Source organism: Otolemur garnettii, unplaced genomic scaffold (assembly GCF_000181295.1).
Source record: "Otolemur garnettii isolate 467f Iridium unplaced genomic scaffold, OtoGar3 scaffold00024, whole genome shotgun sequence".
In the NCBI taxonomy this organism is placed as follows: domain Eukaryota; kingdom Metazoa; phylum Chordata; class Mammalia; order Primates; family Galagidae; genus Otolemur; species Otolemur garnettii.
The window spans coordinates 11475769-11494187 of record NW_003852419.1 but is presented as its reverse complement, the minus strand read 5'-3'; the positions used below and the strand labels follow the sequence as shown (position 1 = coordinate 11494187).

At 37.0% G+C, this 18419-nt stretch overlaps 1 protein-coding gene across 1 annotated transcript in view; it reads left to right on the top strand.

Moving 5' to 3' along the window:
- The window catches only part of ASB3 (ankyrin repeat and SOCS box containing 3), a 117249-nt gene that overhangs the window by 65567 nt on the left and 33263 nt on the right, over window positions 1-18419 (top strand). The window contains exon 7 of the mRNA XM_023512074.1: window positions 860-1057. Coding sequence (XP_023367842.1) covers window positions 860-1057 — 198 coding nt within the window. The remainder of the gene's footprint in view (window positions 1-859; window positions 1058-18419) is intronic.

Sequence of the window (18419 nt, the reverse complement as noted above, 5' to 3'; positions counted from 1 at the left end):
TTCGAACTATCAGCCTCGGTGTATGTGGCCGGCACCCTAACCACTGAGCTGTGGGCACTGCCCAGAAATTCTAATTTCTTTCTGATGTAAATTCTATTCTTCATTTCATATCTGTTGTTATCTTTAAACATTTTTACTAATTGGAAAAATAAAACTAGTTAGTACTTTAGGAAGGAAATAGTTTTTTTTTGATATGAGTTTATATTTAGCATAATGAAGTTTTAAATAATTTATTAGATCCTAAACTAACATAAAATTTGAATTGGAGAGGGTAAGCTCATAGTGGTGATAAAGTAAATAATTAGTGAAAAAATAAAAATGAAAAACACATTACCTATTTACTTGTGGGAACATTATTTAATTTTGTTTCAGATGTACTAAAGGACCTTTTTTTGTTGTTGTTTTTTTTTTTTTTTTTTTGACTCTGAGCCTCAAGCTATCCCCCTGGTAGAGTGCCCTGGCATCATAGCTCACAGCTCACAGCAACCTCCAACTCCTGGGCTCAAGCGAGTCTCCTGCCTCAGCCTCCCAAGTAGCTAGGACCACAGGCACCTGCCACAATGCCCAGCTATTTTTTGTGGGCCCAGGCTGGATTCGAACTCGCCATCTTAGGTGTATGTGGCTGGCACCTTAGTCACTTGAGCCACAGGAGCTGAGCCAGGACTTTTGTTTTAAACAATAGTAAGTCTAACTTTTAGATAACTATGTAAAATACAGTAATTTAATGTAGGTAGAAAGTATGCTGAAGACAAAGTCATCTTTAAATCAGTCAGTGATTCTTAAAAATTGTGCTATAGAAATGCTGCTCACACTCATGTACATATAAAAACATTCAATGCTCTTGTTTGTGTATTTTTAGAATCTTGGACTTGTTAATACCACTTACTAACCGTGTGTGTGACACTGGGCCAGACAAAGTGAGCCCTGTTTATTCAGCAGTGTTTGGAGGACATGAACAGTGCCTAGAAATCCTACTGCAGAATGGCTACAACCCGGATGCCCAGACGTGCCTTGTCTTTGGATTCAGTTCTCCCATGTGCATGGCTTTCCAGAAGGAGTATGTATCTTTGCTATATTTTTATTCTGTTTTTGATTTATGGAGATGTATTCCCAAGTGTCTTTCTTTTGTGGTGAGATTTAATAGTTTTGTTAGTGCTAAATTACTAATTTAGAAAACCAACAAAAAGCCCCCTCTATGTGGAGTACTTTGTTCTGTCAAGCTGTAGCAAAAATTAAGTGATAATATCAGGTTGTTTTCCCTCCCTCTTTGAATCTGGGTTACGTTTTTAGTGTAACAATAACAATTTTAGGGAGTACTTCCAAGTGAAATACAGGAATTCTCTGATATTATTGGTCTTCAAAACAATTCAAGAATTAAAAATAGGAGTTTATCAAGTAAGGCGGTGACTTTGATTCAGATCAAGTTTATATTAATTGAAATTTATATTAATAAGACTTCTTATGACTAAAAATAAAAATTTAGTTTTATAGATATTATTGTATTTTTAATGTATTAGATGTATCTCACTTCTTGATATGAGCCAGAACACTTAAGTTTTAAAAGCCTCAAAAATAATTGTTGTTCTCATCTGTCATGATCCTACAAATAAATGAGCTTCTGGCCAATAACTTTGTCTATAACCCTCCTAAAATTTTAAAATAGACAGTAAAAATAAGGCTTCTACTGAGTAATATCTGTGATCCATCTAGTAATGGAATAAGTTGGGAAGATGGGTGCTATTTTTTAAAATGATGCAGAAGAGGTTGCAGATATTTCTTAAATTTCATTGGCTTTTTAGAATCCAACATTTTGGATCTCTTGTTGTGCTCTAATTTGTGCTCTAATTTAAATAGTTGTCAAAACTTACTGAGCTTTTCAGACTTCACCATCTCTTAACGCTTGCTATGAAAATAGTTTATTTTGTTCCAAATTTAAACTTCTAGAGCTTCCAGGTATATATTTTAGTTTCAATATTTAGGGTTTTGATTAATCTGCATATCTGGGACCTGCTGTATGTAAACTTACACGATTTCATAGAATTTTCTTGAAACCCCCTCAAGTTTTGTGTTTCTAAACAGAGGAGCCCTAATTACTTCATCTTTAGGAAGGCTGCACCGATGACTTCATTTCTCTTGGCCTCTTCTGTTACTGTATCTAACTTCATTACAGAAATGAATATTTTTTACTAGATCAGAATAGAAAATGGTTTTAGATAGCATGCGTGTGTAGCAGTGGTCTTTTTTGGCCTTTATCTTTTAAAGGAGTGATGTTTTTGGTCCTTCTGGTTACAGTAGCTAAGGCATGCTTCATCATCTTATAAGTATAGTTTGAATTAAGTCGTGTTACACAGTGCCCTGTTAACCCTGAAATACTCTAATGATACTTCTTGAGAGCTGGGCACTATGTTTCATGCCATATGTGGATTCAGATAAATGAAGTTTGATGGGAAAGGTCTTAAGTAGGCTTCTGTATTTTCCAAGATTAGTTGAAATTGTAAGGGGCAGCCCTCTGTTGTGGAAAGATCCAATTATTAAGACAAGGAGGATTATGACAGACCAGACATCTTTTAGAGAGAATAGGGCAAGCTTCCTCAAATCTGTAACTAAAGGAGAGAGCTTTGGACTTTCTAGGAGGGATCATGTGCCTTTGGGCAAGTTGAGGGGAATGGTAAATCTTGGCATTAGGAAGTCTGCCCTGGAGACTTCGGAATCTTAATCTTGTCTTATGGAAAATTTACCATTTCTGAGAAACAACTCAAAAGGCCAACTAGTTAGTTAAGGGAAAAGATTGTTTAAGAAAATATACAGGGATCAATAAAATTTGTTCATGGAGCTGGTTACACATTTTCTCCTTTGATTTCTGCAATCAGTCAGTAACATTAATTGACTAGTTATAAAGAGAGCACTATTTACTATCCTCTTAAGCTTACTGAGGAAGGTGAAATATAGACCCTATTCTGTGAGAATTTAAAACCTAATGGGGAAAATAGTGTTTAGTGGCATTTGTGGTACGATCTTCTGCTGTCTCTATCAAAGAAGTGTTTTGAATATATCTGTGGAGGCTAAAGCAACTCCTTGGATGCTTATCTGCCATGTTGACTTCTGATTAATTCTCATAAGAATGCTTTTACGATTTCTACTTTATTGTACTATTAAAACCTGCTCTCAGATCAGAACAAACCATAAATCCTGTACTTTGGGCTATTCCCTTACCATTCTTGTCTTTCCCTGAAGGGTCGATTTCAATGGTTCTACACATTCCTTCCCTGTGGTCAAAGCCAAGGGTCTGTGGGGTGGGGAGGGGCAGTAATGGCTAGGGCATTTGCCATATTGTTTTGGCAGCCAGCTGCCTGGGAAGTGGCTTCTGTTCATAAGCCCTTATTAAATGTTTCTTTCTGAGAAAATGGATTTATCAGCCTCTTCTAGCTCTCAACTTCCTCAGATTTTGGGGGTAAGTTTATACAGACCTGCTCACTGTGGAATAATATACACTTCTAAAAGGCAGGGATCCAGCGGGTTCTGTGGCTCACACCTGCAATCCTAGAATTCTGGGAGGCCAAGACTGGTGGATTGCCTGAGCTTGTGAGTTGGAGACCAGCCTGAACAAGAGCCAAATGCTATCTCTGAAAATAGCTGGACATTGTGGCAGGTGCCTACAGTCCTAACTACTTGAGAGGCTGATGCAAGAGAATCGCTTGAGCCCAAGAATTTGAGGTTGCTGTGAGCTATGATGTCATATCACTGTACTGAGGGTGACAAAGTGAGACTCTGTCTCAAAAAAAAAGACAAGGATCCTATTTTTTTCTGCTGCATCTAGGATAAGTGTAAATATGAGCCATTGTATCATTCTTGAATAGTGACATAGATGTTTTTCTTTTACTTTCACAAGTACTCCAAAGTTGTATTTTATATGTATTTTTTATTTACATTTTTTAACCATAAGTTTAATTTGCATTTAGAGGTCCCCATTTTCTTTCTTTGGATATTACCCAATAGATACCATAAGTTAACTGCTGGAGGGTCTAACGGAGCCCTACTCAAAGCCTTTCCCCTCCCCCTTCTTCTCTCTTTCTAAGACAAAGACACAAAGGGTCTAGCTAGCCCCACCCAACAGAAGTTCTTACCAAAGGACCCTAACCTGACAGGCAACCTGTGTAATGTGCCCACCCCCCATATAAAAGGGGTCTCTATCTGCCCCCAGGCGTAGACACCATCTTTGCACTCTCCCCTTTTAATAAACCTGGCCTGAACATCTCTATGGCCTTGTCTTCTGGGCGCCACTGTTCACACCTTTCAGTAACTGCTCCTATTTAGACTGCAGTGGAGAATTCTTGTGGTTGTACAAGAACACTAAACTCCAAGGAACCCAGGATTCTTACTTGCAGAACTAATCCGTAACTAGTACGGATTCAGTTACACACATTCCGTCTTTAATGAAATTCTAGTGGAGAAGGATGATGGATAAGGTTACATGCATTACTTTTATACATTTGAGTCAAGGTTATAATTGTGTCCATCCTCCAGATAGTGTTTTGTACCAGTTAGGTATGAATTTACAGCCCCCCTTTCTACCTGCTTGATTTCCATTGAGTTTTACTTACGTATGTACACATATGTATTAATCATTTAGTTCTAATTTAAAAGTGTACGCATGTGGTGTTTGTTTTTTCATTCTTAGGATACTTCACTTGGGAGAATGGTCTCCATTTCCATCCAGGTTGTTACAAAAGGTATTAGTTCACCATTTTTTTTTTTTTAATGGCTGGGTAGACCTCCTTGGTGTACATCTATCACATATTATTAATCCACTCATGTATTGATGGGCACTTGGGTTGTTTCCATATCTTTGTGATTATGAGTTGTGATGCTTTAAACATTCCAGTGCATGTATCTTTTTTATAGAATGACTTTTTTCCTTTTGGGTAAATTCCCAGTAGTGGGATTGCTGGATCAAATGGTAGATCCACTTTTAGTTCTCTGAGGTAGTGTATAAGTGTTCCTTTCTCTCTGCATACATACCAGCATCTATTGTTTTGGGATTTTTGGATTGAAGCCACTTTATTGAGTTAGGTAGTATCTCATTGTGGTTTTGATTTGCATTTCCCTGATAATTAAACACCTTAAGCATTTTTTCATGTTTATTTGCCACCATTAGTCTGTCTTCTTTTGAAGAGCTTCCATTCATATTTTTTTACCGCCATTTTAATGGAGTTGAGTGTTGCTTATTTGCAGGAATTCTTTGTAGATTCTGGTTATCAGCCCTTTATAGGATGTAATGCAAATGTTTTCTCCCATTCTGTAGGTTGTCTGTTTACTCTATTGTTTTCTTGGTTGTGCAGAAGCTTTTTAATTTAATCAGGTCCCATTTATTTATTTTGTTGCCGTGATTGCCTTTTTCATAATTTTTTTGGCCTAGGTCAATGTCTATAAGAGTTTTTCCAATCTCTTCTAGAATTTTTATAGTTTCATGCCTTAGATATAGGTCTTTTATCCATTGTAAGTTAAGTTTTGTGAATGGTGAGCAGTGTAGATCCTTTTCTAGTCTTCTACATGTGACTATCCAGTTTTCCTTGCACCATTTATTGAATAGGGATTGTTTTCTCTAGTGTATATTTTTGTCTCCTTTGTCAAAGATCAGATGGCAACTTGAGGATGGTTTTGTATCTGGGTTCTCTGTTTTGATCCATTGGTTTGTGTCTGGGTTCTTATGCTGTTTTGGTTACTATAGCTTGAAATTTGGTAAAGTGATGCTTCCCAATTTGTTCTTTTTGCTTCAGGTTGCTTTGGCTATCTATAGAGTCTTTTCTGGTTCCATATGAAGCATAAATTATTTTTTCTAGATCTATGAAAAATGTCATTGGTATTTTTTTTTAATGGGGGAAAGTTTTTTTTTTTTTAGAGACAGAGTCTTACTTTATTGCCCTTGGTAGAGTGCTGCCGTGGTGTCACAGCTCACAGCAACCTCCAACTCCTGGGTTTAGGCGATTCTCTTGCCTCAGCCTCCAGAGTAGCTGGGACTACTGGCGCCTGCCACAACGCCCACCTGTTTTTTTTTTGTTGTTGCAGTTTGGCCAGGGCTGGTTTTGAACCCACCACCCTCGGTATATGGGGCTAGCGCCCTACTCACTGAGCCACAGGCGCCGCCCATGCCATTGGTATTTTAATGGGGATTGCATTGAATCTGTAAATCACTTTGGATATTATGGACATTTTAACCATGTTGATTCTGCCAATCCATGAGCGTGATATATTTTTCTATTTGTTTACATCCTTTGTGATTTCACTGAGTTCTTCCTGTAGAGGTCCTATACCTCCTTGGTTAAATATATTTTTAAGTATTTTATTTTCTTTGTTGCTATTGTGAAAGGTATTGGATCTTTGGTTTATTTCTCAACTTGACTGTTGGTGTATAGGAATGCTGCTGATTTGTATACATTGATTTTGTAATCTGAGACTTTGCTGAATCTATCAATTCTGGAAGTCTCTTGGTATAATCTTTGGGGTTTTCTAGATAAAAGATCGTATCATCAGCAAAGAGTGATAGTTCGATTTCTTCTTTCCCTTTTTTGGATATCTTTGATTTCCTTCTCTTGCCTGATTGCTCTGGCTAAAACTTCTAGTACTGTGTTGAACAGAAGTGATGACAGTGGGCAGCTTTGTCTAGTTCTAGTTTTAAGTAGGAATGCTTTCAGTATTTTTCCGTTCGGTATGATGTTGGCTGTGTGTTTGTCATATATGACCTGTTTTGTTCATCTTTTCAAAGAGCCAACTTTTTGTTTAATTGATCTTCTGTATAATTCTTTTGTTATTGATTTCATTTTGTTCTGCTTTGGCCTTAGTTATTTCTTTTCTTTTGCTAGGTTTGGGATTGGTTTCTCTTCCTTTTCCGATTCCTTGAGATGATTCATTAAATTGCTTATTTATAACTTTGCTGTCTTTTGGATGTAGTCACTTAGGGCAATAATTTTTTCTCGTATGAACTGCTTTTGCTGAGTCCCACAGATTTTTATAACTTTTGTTCCCTTTTTCATTTAGTTTGAGGAATCTTCTGATTTTCATCTTAGTATCTTCCTTGACCCAACTATCCTTCAGTAGTAGATTTAGTTTCTATGACTTGATGAGTGTTTCTGTTGGAATTGATTTCTAGTTTTACTCCACTGTGGTCTGAGAAGATACATGGTATAAATTTCTGTTTTTTTTTTAATTTGTTGAGACATGCTTTGCATCCGAGGATATGCTCTCCCTTAAAGAATGTTTCATGAGCTAATGTGAAAAATGTATATTCAGTGGTTTTTGGGTGTAATGTTCTATAAATGTCTGTCAGGTCCATTTACTCTAGAGTTCTGTTTACACCCATTGTTTTCTGTTGTGTCCTGTCTGTAGAGTGTTGATGTCTGCAGCTGTTATGATGCTACTGTTTATCATTCTTTTTAGTTTGCTTTATGAACCTGGCACACTCATACTGGGTGCATATTTAGGATTATTGTGTCTTCATGTTGAATTATTCCCTTCCCCATTATTTAATGACCTTCTTTTTCTTTACTTTTGTTGCTTTGATGTCTATGTTAATTGATAAGAGAATGGCTACACCAGCTTTCTTTTGGTTTCCGTTTGCATGGCATACGAGGTTGGCCAATTAAGTTTGTGAATAAAATGCCATATACCTTATTGCTGCATATTACCATGGTCACTAGATGGCCAAGGTAGTACTTCGAAGGAATTGTCTGATCTTGTAAGTACAGTAGGTCCCCCTTATTCAAGGTGGATGTGTTCCAAGACTACCAGTAGATGCCCCAAAGTACCATAGCCTATATACATTATATATTTTTTGTATACCCAGGCAAGTTTTTAATTTTATTTTTGTTGCCAGGTTGGTCTTAAACTCCTGACCTAAAACCATCCTCCCCTCCTAATTTGCTAGAACTACAGGTGTGAGCCACCACATCCCAGCCTGGACCAATGTATTCTGAATTAGTAAGGTAGATGTGTTTTTATTTATTATTCTACTAGCAGGCAATACCTCATTCTATAATTGAGAACATGTGTTCAGATGAACTGAGCAGAGGAATTGGTTTTATGGATGGAAAAGGACTGAAGAAAACAGAAACAGAGAATAAAAAGTCAATTGATTATTTCAGAGTTACTTATCCTATAAAGGTTAAAGCAGTGGGGCATTTCTTATTATGCCATCATGCCAGCTAAAACTGGCCTGTTTGGAGATTCGGCTATTCTCTCTCCCCTGATTTCTTGGAAGGTCAGATAACAACTCAGTTTTGGCTTGGTGACTTGGAACTTCAGACAAGACTCCATTTTGCTTTAGTTTGTTGGGCCTAGTGAAAGAGCCCAGTCCAAACCAATGACCTCCTGTAAATTTTATTTAATAGTTTTCTCCTTTTGGTGAGGCTCATTTGGGTCAGAGTGGAACTGAAATTTAGGGCACCAGCACTACTCCCTGTCGTGATCATTTTGGGTTTTTGGTCTCAGCAGCACATCGTTCATAGGTTATAGTGTCCTAGTTATGTGATTCTTCAAGTTTCCATCGTTCCAGACAGAGAGAGACCATTTAGCATTTAGCAGATGGCTATAAGCAGACGTTTGGGAAGATACAGTGTACCACAGAGACTACTTGTTATGACTGGTGGAAGGATAATACCAAGAGTTAGAGTATGCTCCTCAGCCAGGGTCCTCATGAAGCAAATCAACTAAAATAAAATAGACCAGAGAATGAGCCAGATGAAGAGTCTACCTGTTTTAGCCAAGCTGCCTGTTTGTTCTGTTCATCCATGTGTAATGATTAGTGTTAGCAGCTGCACAGACTCTTTATTGTGCAACTAGTACATAACTGGGCATCGCATGGCTGGGTGCAGTTAAAGTAGGGAGTGAGAACAAACAGGTTTAGAAGTCTGACTGTGTAAAAGAGACAATTCGTACAGTTTGATCACAATTGTGTTAAGGGTGTTGCTAAAGTTATTCAGTGGGTGGACTGCAGGAGTGGGGAACCTGCACCCTCAAGACCACATGTGGCCTGGCAGAACCCCACATGCAGCCCTTTGACTGAATCTAAACTAAACTTCATAGATCAAATCATTGTATTAAAAAGATATGTTCTGTAAAATTTGGATTCAATCATAAGACTTCACTTAAGGATACAGAAGGCCACAAGTTCTCCACCCCTGCTGGGTCATGCAAAGATCTGGGTTTGGCATGGGAGATCCCGCACATTTCATCAAGTTCTTTGCAGAAGCTATTATATGAAATTCTAACAGCAGCATCATCTTGCCAAGTGATATAGGTATGTATTAGCAAGGAAAAATTAAAAGGGAGAAGAGTGTTGTAACTGCTTAAATATCATGTGAGACATGAATTGACAGTACATGTTGCAAGAGGCTAACCATAGGTGCAGGATAGCACTGAACACTTTTCTCAGAGTTCTTTTATTGAGAAGATAACATAATGGGTGGAAAGATTCCTAAGCAAAGACATGCAAGGGGCTGTGTGTCCATGGCAATGATTTCATAGGTGCCAAGCGAAAATGTACTCAAGGAAATGATCTTCAAGGGTAGCAAAGGAAATGATCTCTAAAAATACTACATGCAGTTTTTCTCCACTAATCCTTCAAGGAACTGCCATAAAATGCTTAATGTTTAACATCAGCCTTACTACTACAGGACTAAACTTTGCTCCTCCAGGATTACTGAGTTACGTGGTGGCTTGCCTTCAAAGTCACAAGAGATTTCCAGGCTTGCCAGGAGAATGTCTTGTTCTCAGTAATTCCTCAGATGAGTTATGATATTAGTGGCTGTTGTAGTAAGTATGATGTTTAATCCTCTATAGAAGAGTCTAATTATGATAGGGAGTTTTTATTCTGATATTTTGGGAAAAGCTGCCCACAGCATGATGTCATCAATTTGTTGTCCTGGTTTATAGTTTCAGTGTGCCTGGTTATGGCATCAGGTGTTTTGGTGAGCTCTCTATGTGGCCTACACAGTGGGGTGTGAGCTTTGTTCCCTGACATTTATATCAAGTTTACTTCAGCTTATAGGGCTTCATGAGCAGAGCAGTTCTTATTCTTAGTTGGAGAGATGTAGGCAGATATTGGAGGAAATTAGAATTCAGTCCAGTCTATAGGTAGGTAATAAAAAGAATGAATAAGGCTACAACCTAATAACATGGGTACTATGGTTACTCTTCAGAAATCTACAGTCATTCTCACTTCTATCAAAGTTAATCTGCTTAAAGCTAATTTCTCTGCACAGTAAGTCTAGTCTTATCAAATATGGCCTGATTATAGACATAACTGTAGCAAAAAACATGAATCACCAGATAGCTTCTTTTTAAGTTTGCTTTGCTGGTAATTTCAATAAGAAACAAAGGCAGATTTCAGTACCTGCCTGTAGTACCTGTAGATTCATTCTATGTACATTCTCAAATATGACATTCCATCAAACCCTTGGTAATATAACCAATATTTCAATTATATCTTGTTCTAAAGAAAGTAGATTCCTAATGAACTTAAACAAATAACTATTTTGCCAGAAAAATAAGAATGCTCAGAAATAATTTCTGAATTCTAGAGGGATCAAGTAGGTAGAAAAAGTAAATGTTTCAAATTTTGTTCACAAAAGTATATTTTATCAAATTGCCATAAGGTATAGATTGCTTAAAATAAAGTTTTCTTAAGTTTGGAAAACAAAACTCTAAAAAGAACCATTGCCAGATGCAGTGGCTCATACCTACAATTCTAACACTTTGGATCACTTGAGGCCCAGGGGTTTTAGACCAGCCTAAGCAACAGAATGAAACCCTGTCTGTACCCGTTTCCCCCCACCAAAAAACATCCCCAACAAAAATACCTGAGGCAGGCGGGTCCCTTGAACTCGGGAGTTTGAGGTTGCCTTGAGCTATTGATGACAACAGTGCACGTTAGCCTGGGCAACAGAGCAAAACTTTGTCTTAAAAGAATAAAAATAACAGCTATGTTTCAAGTAAAAAGCCATAAAGACCCACAATTATTCTTCATCCATTCATTTAGTCTTAATGTAATTCTCGTTCTGCTTGATCTTGGTTAGTTGTTTCATGAACTCATCCATTTCTTCCTTAAAGTTACAGAAATTCTTACCTAGTCCAATGGTATGTCTTAAAGTTATCAGAAACATGTGTTTGTCATAGTCCTTTCCATGAATAATTTTAGAATTACTATTGCTTACAACAACTCTTCAGAAAAACATCAGAGTAGAGCATTTATTGTGGACAATAGAACTTAAGATAGCCATAATTAAAGATCTGATGAGTTCATCATGATAACATTTCCCGGAGAAATTTGGTTATTTGTGTCATAAAACATTTCAGCATAACCAAGATAATTTTGGTGATGATTATTTCTAGGAATTTCATATGGTTTTTTTTTTAACACAATAACATAACCAAGTATAACTCAATGAAAGTTAAGCATCATTTCTTCTTTGATAGTGCTTCCCATGTAATTAATACATCAAATAAGCCTAATTAATTTAATATCTCTTTTGCAGATCCTTGAGGTGTTCCAAGACCCTGTAGAGCATTGTAAAGTTATTTTCAGGTCAAAAAGACTTAGTTAAGAATTTGATTTGGGGAAGTTTGTCAAAAATATCAAAGTTTAAATAAAACATTCGATCAAAATAGGACCATAGGTCACTATGAAATAATAACTAAACCAGAGTGATAGTTAAATGACTTCAAAAGACAAAGAAAATTACATAATTGTAGAAAAAGCTTAACTCTTTATTAGAGAGGACTTAGTTTTTGAAAGTGATCAACAATGGAATAAAGACAACATGAAGCCTGGGAATCATTTTTATAAAATACAGAATTTTTGTTCTTCCAGTTTCCTAATAGATAAAAACCTCTCAATGTTTCCAAGAAAACAACATTTTCTTGGAAAGTAGTTGTTTTCACAGAGGAGACCATATTTTAGTCGGTTTTTTTTTGTTTGTTTGTTTGTTTTTGACACAGAGTTTCACTTGGTAACCCTCAGCAGAGTGCTGTACTGTCATAGCTCACAGCAACCTCAAACTCTTGGGCTCAGGTGATTCTCTTGCCTCCACCTCCCAAGTAGCTGGGACTGCAGGCACCTACCACAATGCCCAGCTGTTTTCATTTTTTTTTAGAGACGGCGTCTTGCACAGTTCAGGCAGGTGCTTGCAGTTCCAGGTAATTGGTGAGGCTGAGGCAAGAAGATTGCTTGAGCTCAGGTGTTTGAGGTTGCTGTGAGCTATGACATTATGGCACTCTACCAAGGGCAGCAAAGTAAAGCTCTGTCTCAAAAAAAAAAAAAAAGAAAAGAAAAGAAAAGAAATTAAGGGTCCCATTTTTACATTGGATGTTGGGTCTCTCTAAGCCAAGATTAAAGTTGTAAGAAGGAAAGACTATGAAGTTGGTCTTATAATACTTTCTTTACCACATACCTTGTTGCAGGGATATTTTCTTGATTCTGCAAGTGACCTAATGTCAACTAACTCATTTCTGGACAGGATTTTTTATAAAATGGGTCTTAGTTTTTGGTGATGAGTGCTTTAATAGTTCTTAAGCCTGATCTTTGTTCCCCAGTTGTGATTTTGGTTCTGAGATCTCACCAATTTAGCCAATGCAAGACAAAGAAACAAAGAGAATAGAACACAAAATCTCTGCAAATTTCTAAAGACAGAGTTCACACCTCTTGCAGTAATTGCCTTTTATTGCCAGTTTCTGTCTGACCCAGTCAGATACCTGAGGCCTCCCTACTGGGCCCAGTGCTGTTTCTGTCTCCACTTTTTTTTTTTTTTTTCAAGAGACAGTGTTTCACTTTGTTGCCCTGGGTCTCAGTTTGAAACCAATTGGAGTGACTTCTGCTCTTCAGAGTGACTCATAAACCACCACTAACTTCCAAAGGCCATATGCTCCATCACAGCACAAAGTAGCCTTTAGTGCCCAACCCAAGGTTATGGATTCTCTCACAGTTCAGTCTAGTCTTAGAAATTGAAAGTCAAAAAACTTAAGGGGCTGAATGTGAAAAGAGTAGAGCTTGGCTGAGAGGACCTAATAACTTTAAGGGTGCTGTGGGAAAGATAGTGGACCTCAGAGGGGTCAGTGGAACCTTTCCTTTGTTCCTCAAGTTCCTCCAGGGGTCTCAGTAGTTGTCAGCAGTATCTTTCAAGTCCTTTTGTTGGTTGCCAGAAACTGTCAAAAGACAAAATTATAGCCAATTTGGTTTAAGGATCTTAAATGGCTTTTCTTTCCAATTCTAGAATCCAGTAACATCTCACTCCATAAAATAGAATGAATGTTTCCTCTCCTAGTCTTTCTAGTGCACTATTCGTTGGCTTGCTTTGAATCCATGGTAATAGACTAAATTTTGGTACATTATTGCCATTACTATTACCTGCTTTATAAGGAGTTAAATTGAAGGGGGAACCCTTCTCAAAGGATTAAGTCTAAAAACAGTAGTGGCGAGGTACAGTGGCTCATGCCTGTAATTCTAGCACTTTGGGAGGTCAAGGCAGGGAGGATCACTTGAGACCAGGTGTTTTAGACTATCCTGTGCATCATAATAAGACCCTGGCTCTAACAATTCAAATTAGCCAGGCATGCTGGCACAACTCTATCTGCTTGGGAATCTGAGGCAGGAGGATCTCTTAAGCCCAGGAGTTTGAGATTGCAGTAAGCTATGATTGCCTACTGCACTCCAGCCTGGGTGAGAGAGCAGAGTGAGACCTTTTCTCTATAAATAGAATAAGATAAGATAATCATATGTTTACATTTAATGCATGTATATAAAGGAGTTGACTTAAGGATAGCATATTGCACAATTTTTGGCACATAAAATAACTTTTTGTCATCTTCTATTTGTCTCAAAAGCAACATCAATTAAAATTTTATTCAGTATACTACATTTATGTTTGCTAATGTCTAGCTATTAGTTTGCATGTCAATCATTATACATGTAATATAGAAAATCATTTGATTATTTTGAGTCTCTGCTTAAAGGTTTGCTGATTAAGAAAGAAAATTTTCATTATCCCAGTAGGTTTTACTTCAGTATATTGAGAGGATTTCATAGGCTGGGCACTGTGGCTCATGCCTATAATCCTAACACTCTAGGAGGCCGAGGCAGGTAGGTTGCCTGAGCTCAGGAGTGTGAGACCAATTTGAGCAAGAAACCTACTCCTCTTTTAAACAGACTTCTTCTTAGCAAAGAAACTCCAAAAACCCTTAAACCAGTTTTTAATAAGAATTTAAATTTTTGTCGCAAGCCTGGCACCAGCTAACTTACAGGACTCCATTTTCCAAAATTAATAATTTGATGTTCTACTTTGTAGAAATTTGTAATAGATAGGGAGATAAGCTTCCTCATGTAAGTTTTAAAATTGTATTTTTATAGCAATAGTGTTAATTTTATGTAAGAATGTCATATAAAAAGATTTCATCACTTATCTGACTTTAGGTATTAATGACTGAAAGACTTTTATTTTCTTATTTGAACATTTTCTGGTACTTCTTTGAGATCGACAAATTTAGTACTTGTGGCCTTTCTTGCGCTACTGGCCTGTTGTGTTCTAATATGCTTTTATCTGCTCTATAAATAGTGCAATTAATATCAAAAGGTGATACGTTTTTATTATTTTACTCAGCTCATTCACTTCTTATCTCAGTGTCAGTGTTCTGAAACATTTCTGTTGGATTTCCTTCTGCAAGGACAAACTTGCATTTGAAGCAGCGACCTGTCGCTCTTCTCAGTACTCTCCGGCATGATGGAAAGGTATCTCTTCCATCATTAGGCAGATCCTATAGAAAAAGCAGTCTTTTTCCTTGGGCCTAAAAAGTTAACAGCTGTATTGACATGAAACCCATCTTTCAGTGGCAGTTTAGTAATGCCACTCAAATGAGCAAATACAAGGAAGAGACTCTGCCAGTTGGAATAGGGAAGGAGGAGGGAAGTTAAGAAATTTCAGGATAGTTTGAACAAATATTAAAGCCTTTTATGTATGACTGTTCTTGGGACTCAGAAAACAATACTTCAAAATGAAGGTCCCAGAAATGGCCCCAGAAGCAAAAGTTTTTCTTTGACTGTTTGCTACTATCCTGTCTATGAGCTCCCTTGGGTAGCTACAGAAACTAGAATCTTCCTTCCTCAAGGCAGATCATAAAAACCAGAACCTATTTTCTCCCAAACCAGCCATAAAGTTTAAAAAGATTACCCTTACTCCTCATTCTCCCCCCACCCCCATGTTTCTATGTAAAAACCAACTAGAAAGAAATGATCTGACCTACGTTATTGTTTATTTTTAGAGACAGGAATCTTGCTGTGTTGCCCAGGCTGATCTTGAACTCCTGGGTTCAAGCAGTCCTCCTACTTCAGCCTCTCAAGTAGCTGGGATTATAGGAATGCACCACTGCGCCTAGATTTAAAAAATAAATATTTTTTATGATCTACTTTATTTGACTGTAGATTGTAAGACTCCCATTCCAGAGAGGATCTTGCCACATACTCAAAAGGAAGAAATGAATGCTCAGAGAGGCCAAGAAGAATCTAGCCAGACAGACTTTGCTGTGTTTCCCCACTCAGTCTATTAGCATTAGATCATACATTTTTGTCCAATCATATTTCTATATGGTTGTTTATATTTTGTTTAACCTAAACATAAAAATGGACAGTATATGGGGCTGGTACCCTACTCACTGAACCACAGGCACTGAAAGCTTCTTGTTTTTATAGTTTTTTTCTAAATAGAAAATGGCTAGGGAAACTATTTGTAGAGGGCATTTACTTAGGTGGATGTCAGTGTATATACTCATGTTCCATAGCAAAACTATGTTCTAGACTGAGTCTTTAAGACAGACGTCCTCAAACTTTGGCGTGTGGGCCACATGCAGCCCACTGAGGACACTTATCTGGCCCGTCAGGTGTTATTGCCGCCGCTGCCTGTCCTGCTTAGCAGCCGACTCGTCCTGGGGCCCGCAATCCGGCCCTCCAATGGTGTGAGGGACAGTGAACTGGCCCCCTGTTTAAAAAGTTTGAGGACTCCTGCTTTAAGAACTAAAATATATACTGGTATAATTAGGTTATTGATGGTTTTCCAATGCTTGAGGGAAGAATTCAGATAATCCCTGGATTACATATGTGAACACACATGCCTATAAAATTTTAGGTTTCTTGAGAATTATGTATTACATTTGTAATAAAGCCATGTCTTTAGCTTTTTCCCTCTAGTTACCCTCTCTATTTATTAGAATCTGTTCTACAGTTCATGTATAGCTGTTTTGTTCAGTACCAGACTCAGCAAGTAATAACTGTAACAAAATAATGGGAGCCTAGTAAAATAAGGTCAAAGTAGTTGAAATATATTGGTGATAATTGTTTAGAACCATCATTCGAAAGGATACCTTGGCTCAGTGCCTGTAGCACTGTGGTTACAGCGCCAGCCACATGCACCGAGGCTGACAGGTTCGAACCCGGCACAGGCCAGCTAAACAACAGTGATAACTGCAACAAAAAAAATAGCTGGGCATTGTGGCAGGAGCCTATAGTCCCAGCTACCTGGGAGGCTTAGGCAAGAGAATTGCTTAAGCCCCAGAGTTTGAGGTTCCTATGAGCTGTGATGCCATGGCATTCTACTGAGGGCTAAACAATGAGACTCCGTCTCAAAAAAAAAAGGGGGGGGTATTCTTTAGCTTTCTTATAGCGCAAAACTGCTGGCAACACATTTTCTCAGGCTTAGTCTATCTGAAAGCAACCAGAGGAAAAAATGTGTACATCAGGGTTGTTTTCAAGAACAAGATATGAAAGACAGTAGAATTCTCCTCAGGAACAAATGCCAAGATGGTAGACAGGCAACAATGTTATTAATTTTTACAAAGAAATTATAGATTTTTCTTTTCTCATTGCCATACAAACAATAGTAAAGTGGATAGTTTAATCTTTTAACTAAAGAAAAGAAGCACAAATTGGAGAAAAGTGAAATTTACTTATAAAGATATAAATAGTTATATGGTATTTTACATGAGTGCTTTAAAACCTTGATTTCAAGTTCTATGAGTCCTCAAAACAGGTGTCTTACTTGACTGTGGTTTAAATAGTTTATATTTGTTTATCTGAACTTTTGTGCCTTTTATGTTTTTAGATTCTATAATGTTAATGATTAATAAAATGTTTCTTTTTAGTTATAATTCTTTAAAATGGTATTAATGTCAATTTCAAAGGGACAATAATAAGTTTATCCTTGATATCTTATTTTACAGTTGTCCACACAGTGAACATACATGTTTACTGTGCTTTATTATAATTAAAATTATATCATGAATAGTTTTTTAAATTGTGGGTATGTAATAGGGAGGGGTTTAAGACTGAAAATAGCTTTTTATGACTATATGATATTTTGTACTTAAAACCTGTTTCTGTTGAACATTTAGGTCATTTCTCTCTTTTTAAAAGACTATTACAGATAATATTGTAGTTAACATATTAGTGCAAATAGAAGATAATTTCTTTAGAATTTGTCTCTTGGATAAATTCACAAGATTTATATTACTGAATCAAAGGAATCTGAGCATTTTAACACTTATTTATGTTTTTATATTTACTTATTTAGGTATATTTAAATTTATATAAACATTAAAGTAAATAGTTTTAGATCTTACATTTTATTTTAATTTACATGTTATTTACTTTAAATTTTAATTTACAAATACTTACATAGTATTAGTTCTGACTACTTGAAAAGTTAAGTAACTTTCTCAGCCTTATACAACTAGCAAGTAGCTGAGCCGGCTGCCTCTAGAGCCTATGCTCTTTATAGCTTTGTAATGATACCCCTTTTGCTGATTAGCTTTCTCAAATAACGGTTATACCTATTTTCAATCAGTTTCACCACAATATTTGATATATTTTTTTAAAAAGTAATTTAATAGGAACCAAATAATCTAAAAGCACTTGATGAAGAAGATTAACATAGAGCTGTAAATTAAATTTTGTTCATTAAAAGAATTTTTTAAGGGACGGCGCCCATAGCTCACTGGGTAAGGTACTTGCCACATACACCAAGGCTGGCGGGTTTGAACCTGGCCTGGGCCAGCTAAAACAACACTTGCAACAACAAAAAGAAATAGCCGTGCATTGTGGTGGGCTCCTGTAGTCCCAGCTACTTTGGAGGTTGAGGCAAGAGAATCACTTAAGCCCAGGAGTTTGAGGTTGCTGTGAGTTGTGATGCCATAGCACTCTACCTAGGGTGATAGCAAGAGTTTTTTAGTATGATTTTTTTGCCCTTAGAAACTTGGACATAAGAAAGAAGTTGGCCAAAGGAAATGATATCTTAGAGATTCCTACAGTGTATCAATTAGAAACTAATCACATTATTAATAGTAATAAACTTTATTATGCAGATATTTTACATTAGAGATACTTAATT